This window comes from Neovison vison, chromosome 10 (assembly GCF_020171115.1).
Source record: "Neovison vison isolate M4711 chromosome 10, ASM_NN_V1, whole genome shotgun sequence".
Classification (NCBI taxonomy): Eukaryota; Metazoa; Chordata; class Mammalia; order Carnivora; family Mustelidae; genus Neogale; species Neogale vison.
In genome coordinates, this window is record NC_058100.1 from 61,875,685 (window position 1) to 61,900,607 (window position 24,923).

The window sequence follows — 24,923 nt, forward strand, 5'->3', positions numbered from 1 at the left end:
AGGACTAAGTCCACTTGCCACAAGAGTGTGCACCCCCAAATTCACATTTTACACTGAATATCTAATCCATGCTAACAGTTCATTTCATGATCCAAACAACCGAGATCCATAGGCCCCCAAGTCTGAGCATTACTCACAAGCCTGCAAATTCTGAATTTAACAACTCACTCTGGAAAAATTATGCCAGATAAGATGGACGATCCTTGGAACACAATTCTGAATGTAATGAAAACATATAAATCACGGAGGCTGATTTGGCTTGTTCAAAGGTACACACTGTTTCCAGAACACGCCCAGTGCTGATAGTCTCCCCGGACTCTGTTTCCTCCTCCACCAAATGCAAACTCAGGATGAAAGCAACGAGTGTGGAAGCAATCTAGTCCTTTGTCAACAGCACACTTGAGACTTTCTGTTCTTGGCTTCAGCCTTAACAAGAAAGAGTCCTTTACATTTTAGATCTTTAAAATATCAGCTCTGTGAAATGAAAATGGCCCCAGGCTTAGACAATTACTCCCTATACTTTGAATGGACCAATCTCCTTGCAAATGGACCATAAATTCTGCCTACAAACGCATTACCTACAAACGCATTTTTTGATTACCTACAAATGCATTAATAGCAGAGGGCACTGGGCCCGGAAGTGCTTCGTTTTCTCTCCGTGGGTCAGTTTCCCCAGATGACTTCTTGTTTTGTGTTCTTGAAAAGTCTGCGCACACACACAACCTGAACACCACTTTCACTCGTTGCTTTTCTTCCCTTGAGCACACTGGGGTTTGATTATCCTGTCCTAGGCAGGAAATCCATGTGTGTGCATGGATTGCACATGGAAACTTCATGGCATTAGTGATGGCCATACACTTCTTCCAAACCTGAGAGAGGTTTAGAGGCTCCAACTCCAAAGGGCACTCCAACTCCCTCCTCCTGCAGCGCGTGTCTCACAGGCGAAGCTCTCCTGAGATACTGTTCACACTTCTTGGAGTCACCCCGCTGAGCACTGTGGGGGGGACATCCACAAGGGTCTCTCATCGATACCTCGTGACTGCTGCCTGCACTGGATATTGCTTAGCCATGGGGACCACGTGAGAAACACAAGTCACATGTACAATATGAAACCCAGACAATGTTGTAATACTAAGATAAAAATCTAATAAAGCAGGAAAACCGGAGAAGCAAGGAAATTAAATATGGCCTATAAATGTCACCGTTACATTTTTCACTAATCCCACTCCTGATGAGCCTGGGTTCAAGGCCTGTATGGTACCTAAGTAAAAAGAATAAAGTATTTGTGCGTTATGTTTCTGAGAAATGAACCACATGTGTGGGAAAGATGTGTCAAAAGGCCCACTGTTTTGACTGTGGTACCTCCTCCTGCTGTCACGTAGTCCTGTCCTGCTTGTGCCCACTCTCGTTCTGGAAACTTCCAGATGCTACCACCGCGTAACTGCAGATGCCTTCGGCCTCTGTACCTCAGCGTTTCCCAGCTGGTGACAGGGAGGAGCTCTCTGGGAGGCCCTGCAGGATGCTAAGTCCCAGAGAAGACAGAGATTGGAGGCACTTGTCCCTTCTACAGGACAGGGACACGTGTTGCAGCTGAGCTGGGGATCCGTGCAGGCGTGCAGCTGGCTTCCTGGCTCAGGCTGTCACCCACATGGCAGTTTGCACGAGTATCCTGCTACACGCTCAGAGATCCTGAAGTAACTGTCCCAACAAATTCATGAAGTGTCTTTCAGGGTTAACCTTTGCTTGGGGCCATGGTGCAGGGGCCGGTTCTAAATGGGCCATTTGTACCACAATGGGCCTCCACAGGGTATTTTCCTCTCTTAGCTCACAAAGCTGTTTTCCTCTGCCCTTCCTGGTCTCTCTAGAAACAGGCTCTCCTTTCTTGCTTCCCTATGAGCAGAAATCAGGGCTTCACACAGTGTGAGTGTCCTGGACCCAGGCCCCCCTTCCCGACTGAATACCCAACCCATAACCCCTTGCAGCCCGGCTGTGCTCTCTCAAACCTGCCAAAGCCAACAGACTAGTCCTCTTTTTGGTTTCCATTCGCCCTCAACTGAGCGGTATTTGACACTTCAGTTATTTAACACTTTCGCGGTATTTAACACTTTCTTCCTGAAAATTTCTTTTTCCTTGTTTTTCTTTTCCCTTCTATTTCTCTTAATCATTCCTTATTTCTCTTGTCCCTTAAGGGCAAGCATTTCAAAATGTTATTAATCATAGTTTTCCTAGTGGCATCAGCTATCAGTTTGGTGGGAGGACTGACCGAAACTTGTGGAATTTCCCAGAAGAACATAGGATACAGAATTCTCTCTTTGTTTGGAAGTAACAAAGTCAATGCTGTTAGCGTCACAGAATAAGGGCGCAGGTGTCAAGGGGTAAAAACATGGCAGATGCAAACCTCACCCTTAAGGGATGCAGAACCTGATACAGAAAATCAGACAACTTTACAAGTACTTAAAAAACCAAGTAAAGAAGTATGTGTTTTTAGAGGGATACAGATAAATATTTTGTGAATTCAACAGAGATTACTTTCAGCTAGTGGAAGGGAATCAGAAAAGGCTTTTTTGAAGAAGTTCTATTTGTATGTATAGGCACTGAAAAGAAGACATAAGGACCTGTAAAAATACCAATCTAATAAAAGAAAAAACACAAATGAATGTCATCAAAATGCAAAACTCTTAGTCACTACAGAGGGCTCTATTATTTGTAGAAAAATGGAAATTCATTTCCCAACATGCCATATTTAGTTCTATAACCTCTTCCTTGGATAAACACACTCTATCCAGACAATGGATGGTCATTCAGCCTTTGGAAGGAAGGACATTCTGCCACTGCACAGATGAGCATGGAGGGCATCCTGCTGAGTGACATGGGCCAGTCCCAACAGGATAGAAACCATGGGGCTGCACTCATGGGAGGCGTCAGCGGGGTCCATTTCATAGAGGTGGAAAGTAGACAGTGGCACGGGCAGCTGGGGGAGGGAGGAATGGGCAGTGCTATTTAATGGGGGCAGAGTCTCTGCTCTGCAGGGCAAAGGCAGTTCTGGAGGTGACTGTTGCCATGCCCCACAGTGACTTGAACTTGGGAGCCACAGAGCTGTGAACTTGCACACGGTTAAAATGGCAGATTTTATACTCTATTTTAGCAAAATTTTTAAAAATAAATAATTTTTAAATGGAAAGGGAATTTACAAATGAAAATTTATGTAGTAATTCTACTCAAAAGAGAGGATAAGGCTTTGGTCATCAGTGCTTCCCTAGCAGGTGAGTTTCAAAGATTGCATAGTCACCTACATCTGGAACCACCACCTACAAGCACATCACCAGGCTTTTTAAAAGAAACACTTACCCATTTAACATTCTGCTTTTTGACTGAAAAGATAAAACTTCAAAATTTCCACATGAAAGAATACCTCCATTTTAATATGGTAACCACATTTTGGGGAAGAAACACAGACAACCTATCTGGAACAAAGGGCTACAATCTCAACTCCTGGCAGACGGGAGAACAGTGATTCTGTCCTTGGCAAGTAAGAAAAGAAGGAAGGGACCCATGGAAGGAGCCAATATAGATGGTTAAACACAAACAGAATCTAAAGACTAAACTTCTACCTTCAGGTCAAACTTCCTTTGGGAGTGAGGATTACTCAATCAGCCAAGTCAGGGGAAATGTACTTTTCCTTCATAAAAATATGAATGAGGAAGGCAGAAACAGCAGCAAAATGTGAACAAAGGATTGAAGAGGAAAGTATGCAAGTAACTTCATCATTTAAGGAGATGATACAGCTTACTTTACCTTCTTGGTAATTTGAAAGGTCTGCACGGTCTGAAAAAAAAAAGCAGAGGAAAAGCAATCAGAAACAAGACATCATAACATGAAGGCTTTTTATGTGCACTTGGCATTGTGTGAAGGCACAAGGTGGAGAGGAAGGCGGAGATGCAGGTGGAGTCCCCACGCACTGGGCGGGGGGAGGGGACGGGTAGGGAAGGGGGAGGGTGTCAGAGCAGCTGCCCAGGACGTGGACATATACATGGGTGACTTGACAACTGAATTAAATGACACAATTACAAGAAAAGGTACAGCCGGCATGCACAGGCTGGATAAGCACACTCCTCAGATGCTAGGGGCAGAGATGTGTGGATGCCACGGACCTGAGGGCACGGTGGGAAGGAGCGACACCATGGCATCAGTGAAGGGCTCAAAAGGGGCTTTCATTCAAAACAGCCACAACTCAAGAAGTTATGAGGAATATTTAATCTGGAGGGTAAATCTACCCAAAAAGCAAAACACCATATTTTCATTATAATTACATATTCGTTTTTAAAGCTTTATTGAGATATAATTCATAAACCATTCAATTAGTCCATTGGAAGTGTACTGGTGGCTGGTGGCTTTTAGTGCCTCTCCACACCCTGGTTTTTAAAGAACATGCTACCTGAACACCAGTGATGAAGCTTCTCTTGAGCCTGCAGAGAAAACCACTTTTACAGAGCGGGAGAGTAAGGCACTGAACAAAGAAGCAAATCACTTGTGTCTGAACCCTTAGTACTTTACTCCCAGTGTTCAAATCATACATCCTCAAACGACCTCCTGAACCCAACAGACTTTGTTGGCTCTAGGTCTAGCCACGACTCTGGGACAGAGAAATGATAGTTTATTGTATAGGTTTTGGGTCGTAACAAATGTAAATTTTTTCTCTCCTCCTACTCACCCCCACTAACTTCTTTTTTTAACATATAAATTCATGGATCTATGACTAGTTTACTTCCTAGAGGGAGAAACACCCACAGAGTCCTCACATTCTTTCTGCTTGAATAAAGACTTCATTTTGTGTGATATTTAGGGAAGTAGAGAAGGTCAGATCCATTGTATAAGGAAAACGGGTTACCACCAAGATACCTCATGGGAACACATGAAATCCCTTTGACACAACAAATGGATGTGTGAAATGATATGACAACAGGCAGACACGAGACCCATCTGATTTCGCCATTGGTGATGGTTCTTTGGCGGCCTCTCACGACAGGGCACCTGCAGAGGAGGCCAGCAAGGCATTCCCCGCACTTCCAGCCACTAGAAGCTGTCTTCTTCCATCTGTAAAATCCTTCCAATTTGCTTTTAATCTCTACCTAATACACCCTGCAGGATGAGTTTCATCTAATCTCAGTCTTGCGTTGATAAATAACAATTCTAAAAACAAGAAATCTAACCTCTATTACAGAGCAAAATAGTCTTTTTCAGAATTCATTCACCTTTAATACCACGTAAACTCACAGCCAAAACCAAACAGAAATAATCTCAGGTGGGAACACCTGCCTGTTCTTTGGTTAGGTTTTAGCCTCTTTCAATGGGATAAAAAAACCCAAAGCAGATGGCATTTGCTCGGTGACAGAGTCCCAGGGATGAGATTGGGTTGTGCGCCATTCCCAGAGGACCAGTTCCAGAATGCACTTCTGTACATGAGTGGGTGACAAAAACATCATTATAGGCAAAGCTCCAACCTGCATAAGAAAGCACTTTGTAACTATGTCAGTCGGGCCCTGGCAATTAGGAGTGAGCTGCTGGGCACCTCACACCTGAGAACAAGAACAGTTGGGGACTGTGGCTCCAGGACCCCGATGGCAGTGAACTGTGCTGTGTGCACATCGCTCGGTCAAGGGCACAACTAAGGAGCCTGCAAAGTCCTCAGGAAGGGGGCACGGAGGTATGGAGTAGGGGTATCTCCATGATGGGGTTGAGGCAGATAGAGAGGCAAGGGAAGTCTTTAAAAAGGCAATAGAAAAAAAGAAGTATGAGAGGAAAGTTAACAAGAAAGGAAAAATGTGGAAAAGCTATCAATGGTGTTTTTGTTTCCCTTGAGTTTTCTCTCTTTTAACAATGTCTGGGGATAGAGTAGGAGATTGCAGGGTGAGGTAAAGGAGGTTAGGAAACCATAAACCTGCCACCCACCCATCTAGATTGCTCCTGTTGACAAAGTTCCAGAGTTAATATCACAACTTACAAAGAGACAGTGTCAGGCTTCACAAATTCTAAGTCATTCTTTTTAGCGGTTGGGAACATCAAAGCCATGGGGGAAAAATGCATTATTTCTTTATATTTTTTCTTATTTACTTTTAAGTTAAAGTGTAGCTGACACAGGCTGTGACGTTAGTGTCAGGCACGTGACACGGTGATGTGACAAGTGTGTGCGTTACGCTGCAGTCACATGAGTGTGGCTACCATCTGTCACTGCTCTTCACTGTGACAACAGCACTGACTGTGTTCCCGTGCTGTGCCGTCCCTCCTGGGACTTATTCATCCCAGTCCTGGAAGCCGGACCTCCCTCTCCCCACCATCCATCCCTCTCCTTCCTTCCCTCTGCAACTGGCTCTGTTTCTGCTCTTGTTTGTTTTGTGTTTTAGACTCCACATATGAATGAAATCATATGATAACTGCCTTTCTCTAGCTGACTTATGTCATTCAGCATAATACCCTTTGGTCCATCCATGTTGTTACAAATGGCAAGATTTCACCCTTTTTTTATAGCTAAGTAATATTCCAGGGTGTGTGTGTGTGCGTGCGCACATACCGACCACATTTTCTTTTTTAAAATTGCAGTATTTTATTTATTTTTTTGAGTAATCTCTACACCCAGTGTGGGGCTTGAATTGAGAACCCTGAGGTCAAGAGTCTTAAGAGTCATATGTCCTACCGACGGAACCAGCCAGGAGCCCCACTACCACATCTTCTTTATCCATTCATCATGTGATGGACTTTGGGCTCTTCTGTATCCTGGCTGCCATAGATAATGCTGAGATAAACATGGTATGCATGTTTCCTTCCAAATCAGTGTTTTCATTTGCTTTGGATAAATGCCCAGCAGTGCCATTACTGGATTGTAGGGGAGCTCTATTTTGAACTTTCTGAGGAACTTCCATACTGTTTCCTACAGCGGCTGCACCAGTTTGCATTCCCACCAACAGTGCATGACGGCTCCCTTTTCTCCGCATCCTGGCCAGCAACTGGTGTTCCTTGTATTGTTGATTTTAGCCAGCCTGACAGGTGTGAGGTGATCACTCACTGTGGTTTTGATTGGTATTGCCTTGATGACCAGTGATGTTGAGCATCTTCTCATGTTGGCCATTTGGATGTCTTCTTTGGAAAACGGTCTATTCAGGTCCTCTGCCCCATTTTTTAACTGAATTATTTGGGATTTTCTTGGTATTGAGTTGTGTAAGTTCTTCATACATTTTGGATATTAAGCCCTTATTAAGCTTAATGGATATTAATGTCCATTAGTTATTATTAATAATTAAAATGGATATTAAGTCCTAATGGTATTAGATGTACCATTTGTGAATATCTTCTTCTGTTTAGTAGATGGCTTTGTCATTTTGTTGATGATTTCCTTTGCTGGCAAAGCTAAAAGGCGAAGCTAAAAAGGCAAAAGCTTTTTACTTTGGTGTAATGCTAATAGTTTACTTTTGCTTTTGTTTCCCTTGCCTCGGGAGACATATCTAGAAAAATGTTGCTAATGCTGATGTCAAAGAGTTTCCTGCTAATGATTTCTTTTAGGATTTTTATGGTTTCAGGTCTCACATTTAGGTCTGTAACCCATTTTGAGTTTATCTTTGCGTATGGTGTCAGAAAGTGGTCCAGTTTCATTCTTCCTCATGCAGCTGTCCAGTTTTCCCAACACCATTTGTTGAAGAGACTGCCTTTTCCCCATCAGATATTCTTGTTTCTGTTGTCAAAGGCTAATTAACCGTTTAAGCCCGGACTTACTTTTGGGTTCTCCATTCTGTTCCACTTCCTCTTTTTGAAAAAACTGAGGTATAACTAACATATAATATTAGTTTCAGGAGTACAACCTTATGATCAATATTTGGATTCAATGCACAATGATCCTAAGTCTGGTTAACACTGACATGGCTTTGCATATTTCTGAAGAGTGAAAATGCTTTGAAGGAACTATACTTTCTGCTTCGTGGCTGTAGTCAAATTTAAGTAAGAAAGTGCCTAAAGTAGCATGTTCTTATCTCAATTGTCCCCCTGGATTGTACCATATTGCCTTTTTGTAAAAGAGGGCAGTTTGCAAATAGTAACTTTTCAGTTCAGCGCTGGCATGTGAGGAAGAAAGTACCTTAAAGTAAAGAATCCACACCCTGATGAGTGTTCCTGAAAGATTTCCAACAAAAGCAAAAGCATTCTTTGTCCTCCAGTGTTTGCACAGATAATCTCAGGGACCCTCGGGTGCTTCGAGAAGATGAAACAAGCACCCTGGATGTTCACGTACCAGAGCTGGGTGTGCTGGGGTGATGCACTTCCTGAATGCTTGCAGACGTCCACTCCATGTGGGTCATTTTGCATCTGGAGTTGTTACCACCAAGGAGCTCCAGCTACCACACGAAGCACAAAATGAACCATGTGGGCAGATGAAAGGGCTAGCAGTGGAGGACCGCCATTAAAGACCATCTCACAAACACCAAGCACTTTATAAATATTAACAAAGACATTCATTAAATGCTTGAGTATGAGGAGATTGTCTTTTTTTTAAAAAAGATTTTCTTTCTTTCAGAGAGAGAGTGGGGAGGGGCAAAGGGAGGGAGAATCTCGAGCAGACTCCGTGCCGAGCGCAGAGCTTGACACAGGACTTGATCTCGCAAGCCTGAGATCATGACCTTGATCACGACCAAGAGTCTGATGCTCAACCAACTGAGCCACACAGCCCCAGTCCCCTAAATATGTAAATGTATTAAAAAAATTTGGAGGGGAACTCAGCAAATCAATAGCCCTCTTTACCCCGGGGGAAAGAATCAAGGATGAGCCCTACTTTGCATTTTTGAATTCATGAGAATGTATTCGTGAATCGGTTGTATAATTAAACAGAAGAGAAAGAATTTTTATAAAGAGAAATTGGGAACCTGTTCATTTAGGTATGTGTGACTGAAATATTTTATTTGAAAATTTCTCTCACTGATACAGAATCCTGACTAACTACAAACTAGATGAAAAGAAGTAACACTACACACAGATCATAATTTTCAAAGAACTTAAAATCCATTTAATATGAAGTTGGTAGTTCTGCTCAGTTCAAACATTTACTGCATGGTTTAAGTGACAAGTAATCTGATCGTCACCGGAATGAATCCCTTGGAGGCTTAATGAGACCAGGGTCCCAGGCTCCTCACCAGGGATGGGCTTCAGTAGCCTTGGGGCAGGACCTACACAGTCCCAGCCAGGGCGACTGCCTTGGAGAGTTGCCAGGAAGATATGATATAAAAATTCTTAGTATGTATTTTCATAAATATATATGGTATGACCAGAAAACATTCTGGTGAAATGCTGAATAAAGCAGGTTGATCCATCCTAAGCACCTTAGAACACACTTCCATACTCAGTGGTGTTTAATACTCCTTTATGATGACTTACAATCAGAAATGCCTAAAACAACATTGAGCATCTTTATAGAATGAACTAAAAATAGCAGTAGGGCCCATGGAAGAGAAGTTAGTGACGATCTGGATGGAGAGATTGCCCAAAAGTCTGGTCTGGAGGTTGAGGGCACAGTTTTGTAAGCATGTGTTTGAGACTGACATTAAATCTGGTTCAATAAATACATGTAATCACTCTCATTAAGACACAGAAACACTTCTCACTTTCAAAATTCTATGGATCTTATCTATAAAAAAGGATAACCATTTTTGCATTTTCACTACAAACTACTCAAATTATATTAAAGAACAGCATGTATGTTAATCACGACCTCAGGGAAGGGACATCTGAATTTAAGTCGAAGTCGCCAGTTTTCCACGAGGACAGGGCCCTCCTTGGTGAGACAGAGACCATAGCAGAAACACAAACATCCTTCACTAACCTGTTGGTCACCTCCTCCTCCAAGTTCTCCTGGTCCCCAGTTTTGGGTTTGACTTGTCCATATTTGATTCACCGTGAAAACAATTATTTGAGCTCAAGATTACAAGACACGTCATTCACCTTTCTTAAAATTCATTTCCCACATATTTGGGATTACATTGCCTCTACAAAATTACTCTTTATCATACAAGTTTGAGTATGGAAGGTTGAAAGTCATACCTGCTACTTAAAAAACAAAACAAAAAAGCCTTTGAGGGGGAGTTACAAAAATGATAAAAATCTACCGTATCAAAATGAATTCCGACAGTGTAAGCAATACCTTGCAGCTGTTGTGACATCTTCATTGTGCAGGCCAGGAGGACAGGCCAGTGCTCACCATCCACAGAAATTCTTTCGTTATGCTTTTAAGAACACCAGTATATAGAGAAACAAAATTTTCTTAACCACATTTGCTCACATTTATCTGTAGCTTAGAAACTAAATTTACATAACTCCACTGCCAAAAGATCCAATAAAGATCAAAGCAAAACCCAAACAAGGTCAGCTTTTGTAAAAATAATATGGATAGAAAAGAGATTCCTTCTCAGACGGAAGTCCAAGGTTAAAAAAATCAACTAAGCTGAAAGGAATCTGACGAGAACAAATGGGAATTTTCTGAGGGAACATGAGGAAGAGCCCAGCGTGGCAGGGCCCACCTGTTCTCAGGCCACAGTGAGAAGCACCATGGCAGCGAGGCAGAAACTTCTGGGCCGCTGTGTTTGGCTCCAAGTGGTGCAGACTCTATGCCAATGACACCCAAACACCACAGAACAGAGTCTGGACCTGTATCCTGAGGACAATGTAACAAGATCATGATGACAGGTCAGGAAGCCTGTGATTAACAGGGGGCTAAGTGAGGGCCCAAAGCTCTCCGACTTCAGCCTCTTCTTCTGTACAATAAACAGAACTGGATTCTATCATTTCTAAGGCCCTCTCCTGCTTTGAAATTCTGCTGTATTCTGTGGAGCTTTAGATCCTTCAGATCACTACCTGGGTATCTGAACACCAAGCCATCTGACAAGAGCTGGAAAGCCAGGCGCCCCAGATCAGAGTTCTAGGCTGAAATCTTCATGTGAATAATCAATGGAAATGATCTTCCACAAAAGAGGAAAGAACTCGTGTCTTAAAATGTTTTGAAAAATAATGCTGACTCTTCATGTGAACAGCAAGTGAGAGAGATGTATTGTAAACTGCTAAATTGATGGTTTAATGAAAAAGGTGCTAAAAAAAGGGGGCTTGGTAGGAGGACTCCCCACGTTTTGGCTTCAGATGAGTATGCAGGTGCAAACCATGAAGTCAGCAGCACATGCCTGAGTGGGCGAGTGTCACAGGGAGACTGCAGGGACCCCAGACGCTCAAGGGTAGTGGTGTCCCCAGCGCAGCTGACATGTAAGAGCGCTCAGGCTTTCCATAAGTCCCTCACTTGAGTCTCCCACCTACTATTACAGAAAGGCAGCATAAAATATTCGTTTTAAAAAATTTAAACAAATTAGTTTGATGGGCTTTTTCACTTAGTAAGTTTTGTCCATTCTAAAATAGGAACTTTAACTATTTTTTTTCCAATTTATTTATTTTCAGAAAAACAGTATTCATTATTTTTTCACCACACCCAGTGCTCCATGCAATCTGTGCCCTCTATAATACCCACCACCTGGTACCCCAACCTCCCACCCCCCAGCCACTTCAAACCCCTCAGATTGTTTTTCAGAGTCCATAGTCTCTCGTGGTTCACCTCCCCTTCCAATTTCCCCCAACTCCCTTCTCCTCTCTAACACCCCTTGTTCTCCATGCTATCTTTAAACTATTTTTTAAAAAGATTTTATTTTATTTATTTGAGAGAACGGGCGAGCATACACAAACAGGGGAGAGGTAGAGGCAGAGGGAGAAGCAGGCTCCCTGCTCAGCTGGACTCAATCCCTAGAACCCTGAGATCATGACCCGAGCCAAAGGCAGACGTTTAACTGACTGAGCCACCCAGGCGCCCTAGAACTTCAACCTTCAAAGGAAGGGCAAAGCTTTGAGGGGAGGTATATTTTCTGTTTTAATGTTGGTTTTGTTTTCCAATTGTAAAATGAACATACTCATGTTTTTAAAGCCTGAAAATGCAGAAAATCATGCAGGAAAAGCAATCATCGACACTCTCACTACAAAGATTTAACCTCTATATTCTTTTCCATCTAGCTCCTTTCAATATGTTCTCCTTTGTGCCTAAATCTACATGTCGAACATGCACAGTTAGGGCACGATTGGATATGTAACATGTCATCACCTCAGATTATGAGCTTTTCCTAAGGAATTAAAACTTCCTGAAAACAAAACATTCTGTAGCCATATAGCGTACTATTGCAGGTATGATGATTTACTTAACATATACACACAGCGGTAATCACACACTCCTCTCTTTGGCATGTCCACGTGATTGTGTGTTCACATGTGCGCACATGCATCTCTCCTGATCATGTATGGGAACCTGGTGACAGCTGGGAAACATCACAGTTATGGCAACTATTTTTCCTACTTGCTGTCTGGTCTGTTTTTAACATGATTTTTGGACACACATCTTAAAATTTCCATAGTTGCAACTTTCCTTTGTAATTTCGGGAACTACTTTTACCATTGAAGAGTGACCTTTGACCCAGATGTCTGTGTTCTTCCCAATTTCCCCTCAGTAACTGAGGCCAGCCATATTACTTCATGATGCTTTGGCTGTCATCTTCTGAAAAAGCTCTGCTTTCAGGGGAAACGAGGGTCTAAATGTTCATTTCCATAAAATACATGTGATGACAGCAAGCTGATCACAGAGCAGCTGCTGAGGCCCCCAGACCCACTGGGCACATCTGTGCAGCTGTTCACATGGGTTCACCGTCAGTGGTGATAGCTGTGGCTCCTGACTGACGATGGCCTTCGTAGCCTATGCTAGTGGTGCAAGAATCTCTCGGTGAGTGGGCACTCCCCTTAGCAAGATCTGGGGATATTGGGCCAGGAAATCACCTCCCACCTCCTCCAGGCTTTTGTCAGAAGCAGCAGCAAATGTTAGGCTCCATTTGAGACTGAGAGTTGGGTGGAAGTCAGAAGCCCACAGAGTCATCAAGAGGTTTTACTTTAGTGAGGTTTTATGTATACCGAGGTCTGTCTCATCTATCCTGGTGGGTCCACAGATTCCATGGTTTTCACAGAATCACATTGTTTTTGTTATTTTGGCTTCAGGACAGGCAAGAGCTGGGACAGAGCGAACTTAGGAAATCCTACTCCCTTTAGAGAACTACTGGGTTTACAGTGTTACTGCTGCATCCGTGACTTCACAGTGACTCCGGGGAGGGAGAGAACAGCAGGGCTAACGAGAGGACTGCGTTCTCCAGGGATGTGTGCATCCTACGTTACAGCCCAGAACTAAGGTCCTGAAGGAGATTTCAGAAGCCCTCAGCTCACTCAGAACCACTTCCTAACAGGATAACGGCATGAGCCCCAGAGGGAGAATTATAGCAGACTCCCAGATGCTTTCCTAATATGAAGCAATTTCTCACAAAGTAAACGTACTTTCCGTTCTAAGTCAACTGAGAGCATACGTTTCCCCGAACCTGACTTCTGTCATAGGATGAGGTATTTTGGAAGAAAAGGCTTACACATGTAGACTCTCTCATGTCAGAAATGTTAGAAACACCCTCTCTGTTCCTTCCTCCTGGCCCTAAATCTGGCTCTTCCATATGGAAAGTTGCAATCTTTTTATAACCTTGGCTTAGTTCTATTGTAAGGCCTTCAACAGATGAATGGAAAAGATGTGTTACTGTCTCCACATGGATGGCTCTTTATGTCTCCATATTACTAAATCATTCCTTTTGCCATCTCTTCTCCACCCTAGAAGCTCCAATTCACTAGGGACTTGTTGAGGAGGAAAAGGCAGAAAATAGTTTCTACTCTTAAGCACCACGACAGGAAGATGGGTAGCCGACAAGAGATGCTAGCAGGAAAGCAAACTGGGCAAGAATGTGATCGTGTCACAAAAGGGCTCTACCCTTCAGCTTCTGAATAAAAATGCAGCTGTGGAGCAGTGTGTGGTGTGCTCTCTTCAAATCCCCGAAAACATTTATCCACACAAACAGCAAGGGGATGAGTCGGGGCTGTGTGGAGGGGGGGCGGAGGGGGGGCGCGGGTGGAGCTGGGAGGACAAAGTCTTGGAGGAAAGCACCCCACGCCTTCCTCCTGCCTCTTAACCCCTCCCGCTGCATAACCAGGAAGAGAAGAATGAATGGAATACCCTCCCTGTCTTCCAAAATGAGGAAAGGACATTTTAGTTTTTCAAAGGCCTTACATCATTCCTATTTCACCCGGCTTGTCGGTAAGAGGCACCAAGTATAAGTGTTGGACCTGATGGATTTTCATGCATGTGCACGTCCATGTGTTTCCCACTCAGGTTGGGATACAAGACCCCCCAGCAGGCAAGGAAGCTCGCTGGTGCTCCCTCCAACCAATTGCCATACTCTGCCCCCACAGGTAAGCAACGTTCAGGCTTCCCTCACCACACTCTGAGTTTTGCCTCAAGGGCTGCCTTTTTTAAAGACAGCCGAAGAGAAAAGTTTCAGGTCAAACTTGGAATAAAATTCAGCTTCGCTCAAACTTAGGAAAATATGTAAAGGTGAAGTCCTAGTTACATTTCAGTGGATGGCTCACAGATGAGCATTCACTGGCCCTTTGTCTCTGATGAGCAACACAACCTCGTCCATCGAGGCTACTCTTGGTTCAGTTTTCTGCCATTTATGCTACTTCTGAGTAGGTTATTTAAAAAAATCCATATTGTTCTATTTCCTCACATTTTAGTTTCTTCCAAAATTCATGATCTTGCCCAAGTCAATGGTATCTAGTTACAATAAGCTATGCTTACTTGTGTCTAATTAACAAAGGTACCCAGGCTTCCATTTAAGGGTTTCAAAGTGCTCTCCTCTGATACTTTGGCAGAATATTTGAAGGAAGACGTCCTACACGCTACTGTGAATACAGAGACATCCATCACATGATAGATATGGGCAGGAAGTGGGGATTTGAAAAAAATTTTTTAAAAAGATTTTATTTATCTATTTATCAGACAGAAACAGAGAGCACAAGCTGTCAGGGGTGGGGGCACAGAGGCAGAAGGAGAATCAGAGTCCCCACTGAGCAGGGAGACTGATGTGGGACTTGATCCTGGGACCCTGGGTCATGACCTAAGCTGAGGACAGACACTTCATCAATTGAACCACTCCGGCACTCCGGGGATCTGAAATCTTTAACAGACAAGAGCGGGTAGGAAAATCACAATGAAAGGGTATGGGGAGAGGAAAAAGCGGCTCGGTGAGCAGCACAGAGGCAGGATGGTCACAGCACTCAGGAAGAGCAGAAGCACTCTGGGGCTAATGAGAGAAAACTGTGTATGGATGGGTCATCAGTGGGGGCTGTGAACCACAGAACTCAGGAGAAGAAAGGAGATGGGTGTCACCGGTCTGGGTATCACCAGGAAAGGGAAAGGGGGACAGTCAGCCTGCAGGTCATACAGAGGACAGGCATGAAGTCTAATTACATATTACAAGCCCTCAGGGGCGTCGGGGGCAAGCTGACATCTGAAGCAGCTGGTCCTATCCGGACAGCTCCTCCATAAAGGGCATGTTACCCTTAAAAATTGTAAGATAGACTCATTACCGCTGGCATTTCCACACCACTGTGTTTGAGTGCAGCGTGGATAGGACACAGACAGCGGGGAAATGAGGTAGACTCTCCCTTCGGTCTGTGTGAGAGGCATGTGAGGAGCTGCCACTGTGTCCTGGCCTGGAACTCCCGTAGCCAGAGGCCCATCATCTGGATGTGATCAGCAATCTTGGAGGTGAGCCCGTGCAGTGCTTATACCATGGCAGTCCTGACTTGTGAACTTCTGCGGACACTAAGACACCTCGCAGTCAGAGACCAGGACTCACCCCGAGCCCCACACTCTCTCTGAAATGGCACTTCATGGTCTCATTTAGCACTGGACAGAAGCAACAGCTCTGAACTCCTTGGGCTGTTTGCAGGATTAAATCAGAGAGCATGTGTAGAAGATAGTACAAGGTCTGGTATATGGGAAGTGTTCGATGAAACCATTAATATTGTTAAAAATTTGAGACTTTCTGCCACCAAAATCCATTTCCTTTGCCAAAGACACAGGTACAATGCACGATCAAATCCCATCTCATAATTTTGAAAGAATTTTACTCGTTTATGTGTTTACTTAAGACTGCTATTCATTATACCAGAATACTTTAGAATATTTTTGGTAGTGATAAGCCTTACTATTAAAATTCTTAGAAAGGTAATTTTGTGATGACATTATGGAAAGGACATAGTCATGGGATGGCAGAATAAAAATAATTCGAATGTTATATAATCTTAAATGCAATGTTGATGGAAAACTAGTCTTAATCGTGCACATGACCAGACATATTCAAGAAGGTCATGAACACAGACCCCATTAGTAGTTGATTGTATTTCCACACAAAGCCTATATCCACAGGTGAGAGAAGGGGAGACATGACTCTTGATGATTACCTTCCTCCCTTCCCATCTTCACACCTTGGTGGCACACCTAAAATCCATGTGAGTGTGCTCTGTGTTTCACAGACTTGATTCACACTGATAAAGAACTGCTTTTCTTTTAAATCATGATTTTTAGGCAGAATGTCTTAGGTTGGTTATTTTAACCAATGAAAAATAAAATATTTAACTTCTAAACTATGTGACACTAGAATCCTATTTCAAACCATGTTGAATTTACATCTAAGATACATCTAGACTCCTGATTATGACCATTTCTTCCTTCGGTAATGAATGTCTACACTTATAACACACAAGTTTTTATATTTTCTTTATGACTGACGGGAAATGCCAGTCTATGGGAGAAAATAAGGCATGTTTTTTCAAAGTGACCAAACTGATACACTGTCTGGTTATGGGCCATCCTTCTGCTGAGTCCCCTTTGCTGTCTTTCACTTCTATGCACTTGAAAGCCCAGGTAAACATTTAGTGGCTACTGGTCAGCTGAGAAAATCCTACCTCTATTAAATAATTTGCAGTTTCCCTCCTGGAGATAATAAAAATTTTGCAGAGATGTAATAAAAGATTCAGCAGACACAATGATAGAAACGTGCATTTTGAACATATTTAAAAATCCCTAAGGCAACTTAATCAAAACTGGCAGAAGAGGAATGCCTGACACTTAAAGACGTCTCTCCAGTGGGGATACGGAGGGAAGAGCAAGAACAGTGGCCTCCATTAGTAACTGGGCCTGGTGATCTGTGGAGGCATTTCTATGCGATGTTCCAAAAGCATCTTTGTGCATACTATACGTGATTCTCTGTCTGTCCCGCTCAGACTCAAAGCCCCTCAGCCGGGACAAATCCTACTTGCATGAAACAGCTTGAGTTCTAATTTAAGTTAAAAAGAAAGTTCTTGGGACGCCTGGGTGGCGCAGTTGGTTGGACGACTGCCTCCGGCTCAGGGCGTGATCCTGGAGTCCCGGGATCGAGTCCCACATCAGGCTCCCAGCTCCATGGGGAGTCTGCTTCGCTCTCTGACCTTCTCCTCGCTCATTCTCTCTCTCTCAAATAAATAAAATAAAATCTTAAAAAAAAAAAAAAGAAAGTTCTTATTAGTAGAGTCTGGTCCTAAGAAGCAAGCAAGAAATGATGCTATTTTGTCCCCAGTGATTTCAATAAACAAGAAAGGAATTGTGTTATCCAAAACTGGGGGAAGATGGGTAAGGATGTCACTTCCTCTACTATTATTAGTTAATTACCTCCTCTTTAGGGAGCGCTAGTTAAAAGGCAGCTCTTCAGCTGGCTGCTCCCTGAAAGGTGAAGGAAGAGGGGACGTGGGAAGTTCATTTTCAAACACATTTTGTCCCTGCCACTTAGGAGAAAGAGGAGAGGCAGTAACCAAAGGTTGAAATACCACATGGCTCTGGTCCCATGCAATGCACACCCTAAAAGAGGAATCCAAGAATGCCTTATGTTTTCACAAGGAAACTGTTCAAAGACATTAGAACACTGAAAAAAAGGCATAATCAGTTCATTTAGAATAGTTTTAAATGGCTGAAAAGTGGCTTTGGTTAAGAGAAAGCATTCTTCCTCAGCCCATGAAGTTACATCTGCATGGTTTAGTTGGAGCCTATAAAGCAAACAGCCTCATGCGGTACAGTTAACGTTATACTAAATTATAAAGCACTTGCCCTTAAATGTGAGCCTTTCCATGCCAGACGACTGCTGTGAACCCTACACCAATCATACTAAATAAGACGACAGCATATACTTTCTTAGTAAGATGTGAATAATAATCACGAACAAGAGATCCAAGAAAAGCTCAAAGAAAGCCAGCAAAATCTTATTAAACTTAACTGACTTAAGAGCAAGGAATGCTGGAACGAAGTCTAAAATCCTCAAGCCAAAATACTCACCAGACACAAACGCTGCTCGAGTAGAATGTGCTTTGGGAGAAGAAGGTGAGGTAACAAAGTAAAGTCAGAAAAAAATCAGTAGTGTGGAGCTCAATGTTGGGTTTAATTCTGTGTGTGTGGGGGGCATTTTAATAATTGGATACTACATTTAAATGCATGCCTCCTAGGGATTGCTTTATAATGAAATAATTTTATTTTCTGGTGGTCAATAAGGTGGCCAAAGGCTGACAACTAAAAACTCCTAGGCTAATCCCTAAAAAATAAAGACCCAGAATATTTAGTGTTGGCTGGGGCCCCAAAGTTACCTAAGTCTTAATTATGTGTAAATGGAAACAAAGACTCAGTCTACCATTAATCAGATTTCCATTTAAACTGATGAATGGCAGGAAGAAAATCTGTTACAGTCATCTCACTCACTGAGATCTGTTCCCCTGTTCCTGTTCAGGGTTACGGACTTGTCCCTGAACTACCGCCCTTCCTTCCTCTAGCAAACACACTCCCTCCCTGACTCCAATGCCAGGTCAAGGAGTTGGGGGAAACCGTGCAGGATCCCTGAGCCAGGGCCAAGAGGCATAATGAAAGCAGTGTCTCAGGAAGGGGAGGTGGGCAGGCCCAGGTGACCACAGACACAGAAGTAGGGTCTGAAGGAATGAATGTACTTCTTACTAGATACCCAGAGCAGTGCTTAGAAGCAGTAAACTGCTCACATTCCAGTAGAAAGCATCATGCTTGAATCTCAAACTACTAGGTAACGATTCAAACCACTTAATTTGCAAATCCATGTAGAACATGGTATCACGTCTCGTCCTACAGCTTCTCCTTTGAGTTTGCTTTCTAAATTCATAAAATACATATGAACAAAGAATTCGGGAATTCATGGTTCATCCACCAGTTTTATAAAGTCACTCTTGCGGGACCTACAAATATCCTGGAGGGGGCTGGGGCCGAGCAAACAGAAAGGTTATTCCTGGCCAACTTCTGGAGTAAAGATTCCAGGTCCCACCTGACTTTCTCAAAGGGGCTCCAGAGCCGGGTAAGATGGCAGCTTGGGAGCTGTGTGTGGGCCTCGTCTCTACATGTCTTCCTTTTCCTCCTTATAACGAGTCTGTGATTTTTTTTTTTAAGATTTTATTTATTCATTTGAGAGAGAGAGAAAGGGAGAGAGAGCAGAGGGTGGGGCAGAGGGAGACAGAGAATCTCAAGCCAGCTCCGCATTGAGCATGGAGCCCAGTGCAGGGCTGGATCTCGGGACCCTGAGATCATGACCTGAGCTGAAACTAAGAGCTGGACACTCAACCAACTGAGCCACCCAGGCATCCTCAATTTTTTTTTTTTTAAAGTCAGAAGTCAGCGCATTTGCAGGAAGATTTAAAGAACAGAAGGAGATATATCCCCCAAATAGACTCAAACAACAATAATAAAAGAGTGTTTTTAGGGAAACAGAACCTGTGGAGTCTTCCACAACATTTGGGCAAATATCCTACCTCATTAGACCGCTGGTTCCTGATTTTCATTATCAAATTATCACATCCTTAAAATAAGCTCTGCACAAGAAGGACTTGATGGATGCTCAATTATTTATTAGCCTGTTGAACAATTTATTGAGTGTTTACTAAATGCCAGGCCCCATGCTGGGTCCTGGAGACACACAGTAGTACCAAAACCTGGTTCTGAGGGCCCAGGGAAAGGTCATGAATCAAAGGTATAGCTACAGCTATAGCTGCGGTGTGCGAGTCCTTACTAAGTTCTTCATGATGCTTACATAACACTGGGCACATGCAGCTCGGGGAGCAGGATCCTTGGACCATCTCAGCATGCTGTGCTTCAAGGATCCCATGTTACATACCCAGCACAACATGTTGTCACCCCTCCTCTGGGTCCTTTTCCAGAACAAGGCCACATGCCACCGCCCTCCATGCCCCCACTCCATACTCCCACTCCCATCCCCTTTAGGCCTCCAGCTCCTGCCGCCCCCCACGCCCTCACTCCCACCCCCTCCAGACCTCCTGCTCCTGCTGCCCCCTCCAGACCTGATCCTGTTGCCCCCGGTCCTATTCCTTCCAGACCTCCTGCTCCTGCTATCTCCCAATGCCCATCCCCTCCAGGGCTCCTGCTCCCGTGGGCCAGGTTTAGGAAAGGCCCTGAATCCCTCTCTGTGACTCACATGACTCTCTAGATTGTGTCTGTGCTCAGACAGCAGCTGCGTTTGCTCCATGTCTACCCTCCGAGACCATCATGGCCCCTGATGCCAGTGACCAGTCTAACTTCATGAGCTTTCCTTAAAAAGTTTAAACTCTGTGAATTTTTCTTTCTTTTTTTTTTTTTTTTAAGATTTTATTTATTTATTTGAGAGAGAGAGACAGTGAGAGAGAGCACGAGCGAGGAGAAGGTCAGAAAGCGAAGCAGACTCCCCATGGAGCTGGGAGCCTGATGCGGGACTCGATCCCGGGACTCCAGGATCACGCCCTGAGCCGAAGGCAGTCGTCCAACCAACTGAGCCACTCAGGCGCCCCAAAACTCTGTGAATTTTTCATTACATAAGATGTTCCAAGAATTACTGTTTTGTGATCATTCACTCAACAAATATTCACTGAGGGACGCCTGGGTGGCTCAGTTGGTTGGACGGCTGCCTTGGGCTCAGGTCATGATCCCGGAGTCCTGGGATCAAGTCCTGCATCAGGCTCCCAGCTCCATGGGGAGTCTGCTTCTCACTCTGACCTTCTCCTCGCTCATGCTCTCTCTCACTGTCTCTCAAATAAATAAATAAAATCTTTAAAAACAAACAAACAAACCAAAAAAAAAAAAAACAAAAAACAAAACACCCCACAAATATTCACTGAGTTCCAGCTATGCTGCAGGCACAGTTTATACCCCAAATACCAACCAACTGGTTAGATACCTTGTTTGTGCTTTAAAAAAAAAAAGAGAGAGAGAGAGATGTATTTTTATGGAGTTAATTTGTTGAAAAGAAAATAAAACAGCATAGCAATCAAAATTCTCCTAATAAACATTAAGTTATATAAATTCTTTTAAGTGACAGCTAGCCATCCACTTAAGTTTGGAAATAGGGTGCTCTCTTTGGAAATAGGGTACAAACGATTGGGTCTTCCTGAAGAGATGTACCTGATCCTTTCACTTGGGTTTACTGTTGGTCGAATTTCTTAAGCTTCTTTAAACTACTTTTTAGCCAAAAGAAAAAGAGAAAATTTAAACCATTTCTTTATTTTTTCCTCTTCAGTCTCTAGTATCTACTAAAACAACTCTCACTGACACGGAAAGGAGGTGAAGAAAGAACATGTTTGCCTCATTCCAAAAAATTAACGAGTTTTATGAAAGAAAGAGGGCATTGTTTGCTGACATGTACTATGAAAGCAGAAGACGACCAAGGTCCAAATTCTGACATGAGCATTTCACAGCCCCTTCTGAAATCCGTTCCTTTATCCACATTATTCTCTAAGATAAGTCTTACCATAAAACAGGCCTTCACCCCATCCGCCTGCCAGACGGACTGACTTTGGCAAGCAAGCTTGGAACATTTTAGATTTTACAAATATTATCCTATTTTAAAAGTTAATTTTGACTACTTTTAGGAATTTAAAAATAAACCTCAGTTTCAATGACTCAAGATTCAATCTTACCAGATTTCTAAAATTAACCCCATAATCAGATGACATATTAACATTAGCACAGTGGCTCTGGGTCCCCTGGGCAGGGAGGCCCGCTTATTCTCCACAATCCTCTCCTCACCCAGACGGCGAGTCAGGGACCGTCTGCTACACTTGTTCTTCTGGGGACTAGGGTCAGTGGGGACAAGAGTGAAAAGCAATACATCATGCGTTTATTTCAGCCAGGAGTCAGCCAGAGCTTGATTTCTGAAATAAGACTAATGGAGTGAAGAGCAGCAGCTAGGAGAAAGAGAAGAAACAGGAACACTCCAGAAGAGAATGGTCACTCCCATTTTTGCAGAGACAGAAGGGAAGGCCAGGAGAAACGAATGCCTACCCGAGACATGAAGACAGCAAGTGGCCTGGCCAGGACTCACGTGAGCGTGTGTGTGCGAAGCCGCGTGCACACCCCTCACCTGGCACGGGGAGCAGGGGAGAAAGAGCTGGAAGAGTGAAAGGCAAGTGGTAAAGTAGTGGCCGTGGTGCCTCCCAGGATGGCTGTGTCTCCCAGAAAAGCTCTGTCTGACACTGTATTGTAGACCTGCCATCGACAAATGAAATATGCAGACAGCTTTGCCTTCAGGTTCATCTAAATAACATGGCAACGGCTTTTGTGGGTGTAACTGGGGCCGCTAGAGAGTACCAATCCACTACAATGTTTTATAGTTGGAAGGCTTTAGTCCTTTAGATTTTTTAAGAAAAGGGATTTTATCTTTGGACATTTCCCTATGACACAGTAAGCAAAACATAAGCAGTCAAACCGCAATTAACCAGAATCATGTGGACAAAAAAAAAAAGGGTATCATTCACTGTCAAATACGGCTGTCACTCTACCTCGCTGGAGCTCCATTTGCTGCCGCAGAGGTCAGAAGGAACCTCAGTTGCTCCAAGAGAAAAGAGAGCCTTGCCCACAGAAACACCCTAGCAGAACGCACATGTCCAGTATGGAAGCCCCTGGCACAGGTGAATGGCGCCCAGGAGACTTAGAACTGAATTCTGAAGTTCACTGGGCCCTGTGAGCAGCGCGCATCTAAAGCATGCAGTGGGACCACCCCATCCTATAACACGCCTGCCCAGCAGTCCCACCATCTGTAAGTAAAGGCTCATGATTACGTTGCTCTTAGTAAGAGAGGAAAACAGGAGGGAAGAATTTATGCATCTGTGATCTGGTTCTCCTTATGAATTAGTATATGGAAGAGCGCCGCAGTTTCACTTCTGGACCTCGGGAACCACTGTGGGCACCTACCTAGAGTCCACACAGGCCCAGACCCAGCTCTCACCCCGTCCACACCACCCCCGCCCCTCTGAAGGTGAGGACCACGCGGTCTGTACCTCTGCTTTCAGCACCTGACACCAGGTACGTAAGTACTCATTGACTACTTGCTGAGCAAGTGAAGCACTAACCTGCAATTTTTCCACTCATCACACAGCATCTTAGAAAAGCCATTTGGTTTGAGTCTAGTGATTGGGGCAAATCACAGACACTGGGATCAGCATCAATGCCAGGTTCATGCCACAATGCTAGTGAAGTGTTCACTGGGATTTCTCTTTCAAATGACCCAGCTAAAGAGAAATAACTCAATCGCCAGGGCTCAGGAAAGGGGAAAAGGGTGGATGATTGCAGAGCACGAGCATCACAGGAAGGCAGTTTGAGAAACAATGCTCAGAGCTGTCATTTGGCCTAGGGTGTTATGATATACTGTACACCAAGAAACCAGATTCCAGGAAGTAGATTCTCTCCTAACATAAAACAAGAATTATCACTTCCTACTTTTTTTAAGAAGAGCTGAAAGCAAGTAGTGTCCTAGGGGAGAGCAAACAGAACGCCTCTGAGCAAGTGAGCCAGACGCTGGAAGAATCCAGAAGGACAATAGGAGAAGGTGACACATGCTACAAATGGCATAGGGCACAATGTTTGGGCGGGGACAAGGTTGTGCCCTGCTGTCAGCCCCTTTCATGGGCTCCTCCATGCCAAGCCTGCTCAGCAGCACAGCTCTTGAGCCTCTGGCAGTGGGGCGCACTCAGAGTGACCATCTGCCTGCGAGACTGCCTTCAGGGAAGTAGAAGTGTGCTTGCTGGGCACCCAGAACTCACATCATCCCTGCCATGATCACGAGTTTGGGACTTGCCAAGCATCATTCATGGCATCCTCTGCCTCAACTGGAAACAGCTCAGAGCTTGCACTGGGAATCTGCTATTTCTGGATGCAAAATTCCTTGCTAATCCTGTCGAATAATACTATTACCCTTTCATCTTCAAATGGCAGTAAGAGGACCCCAAAACTCCAGAGGGCACTTTCCAGATCTCCAGAGGACCAAACTGGGCTCAGGATACTCCAGCAGGGCCCACTCTCATGTTGCCACATGCGTGTGCGCGCGCACACACACACACACACACACACACACATTCTGGCACCCACAACCCTCCACTCCCGCCATCCTGCTCACTCTACTCATCCTTACACACACTGTCAGTCTGCATGCACTCCCCTCCTCCTCCCCAGGATGTCCATGCTCCGCCCCTCTTCTCTCCCATGCTCCATCCCCACTCTCCTCCCCTCCAGGATGTCCATGCTCCGCCCCATCCCCTCCCATGCTCCATCCCCACTCTCCTCCCCTCCAGGATGTCCATGCTCCGCCCCCATCCCCTCCCATGCTCTGTCCCTCTTCTCTCCATTGCTCCATCCCCACTCTCCTCCCCTCTCCCTCTTCCATGCTATGTCCCCTCCCTCCCCCTCCTTCCATGCTCCTCCCCTGCTCCCCTCACCACCCCAACCTCCAAACCCTCTCCTGTCAGTCAGAAGGCCTCTCACCTCATCAACCCACAGGGCTCCTTCCCTCCTCTGATTGCCTAGAGTTTATTTTTTTCTACTGCAAAGGAAACATCATTATTATGGTACTTATTTAATGTTT

The 24,923-nt window shown here is 44.2% G+C and overlaps 1 protein-coding gene across 13 annotated transcripts in view; it reads right to left on the reverse strand.

The window, feature by feature from the left end:
- The window catches only part of DISP1 (dispatched RND transporter family member 1), a 174,510-nt gene that overhangs the window by 15,568 nt on the left and 134,019 nt on the right, over window positions 1–24,923 (reverse strand). For all 13 annotated transcript variants that reach the window (XM_044267456.1, XM_044267459.1, XM_044267450.1 and 10 more), the window contains one exon: window positions 3,796–3,825. In XM_044267456.1, the coding sequence (XP_044123391.1) occupies window positions 3,796–3,825 (30 nt within the window). The remainder of the gene's footprint in view (window positions 1–3,795; window positions 3,826–24,923) is intronic.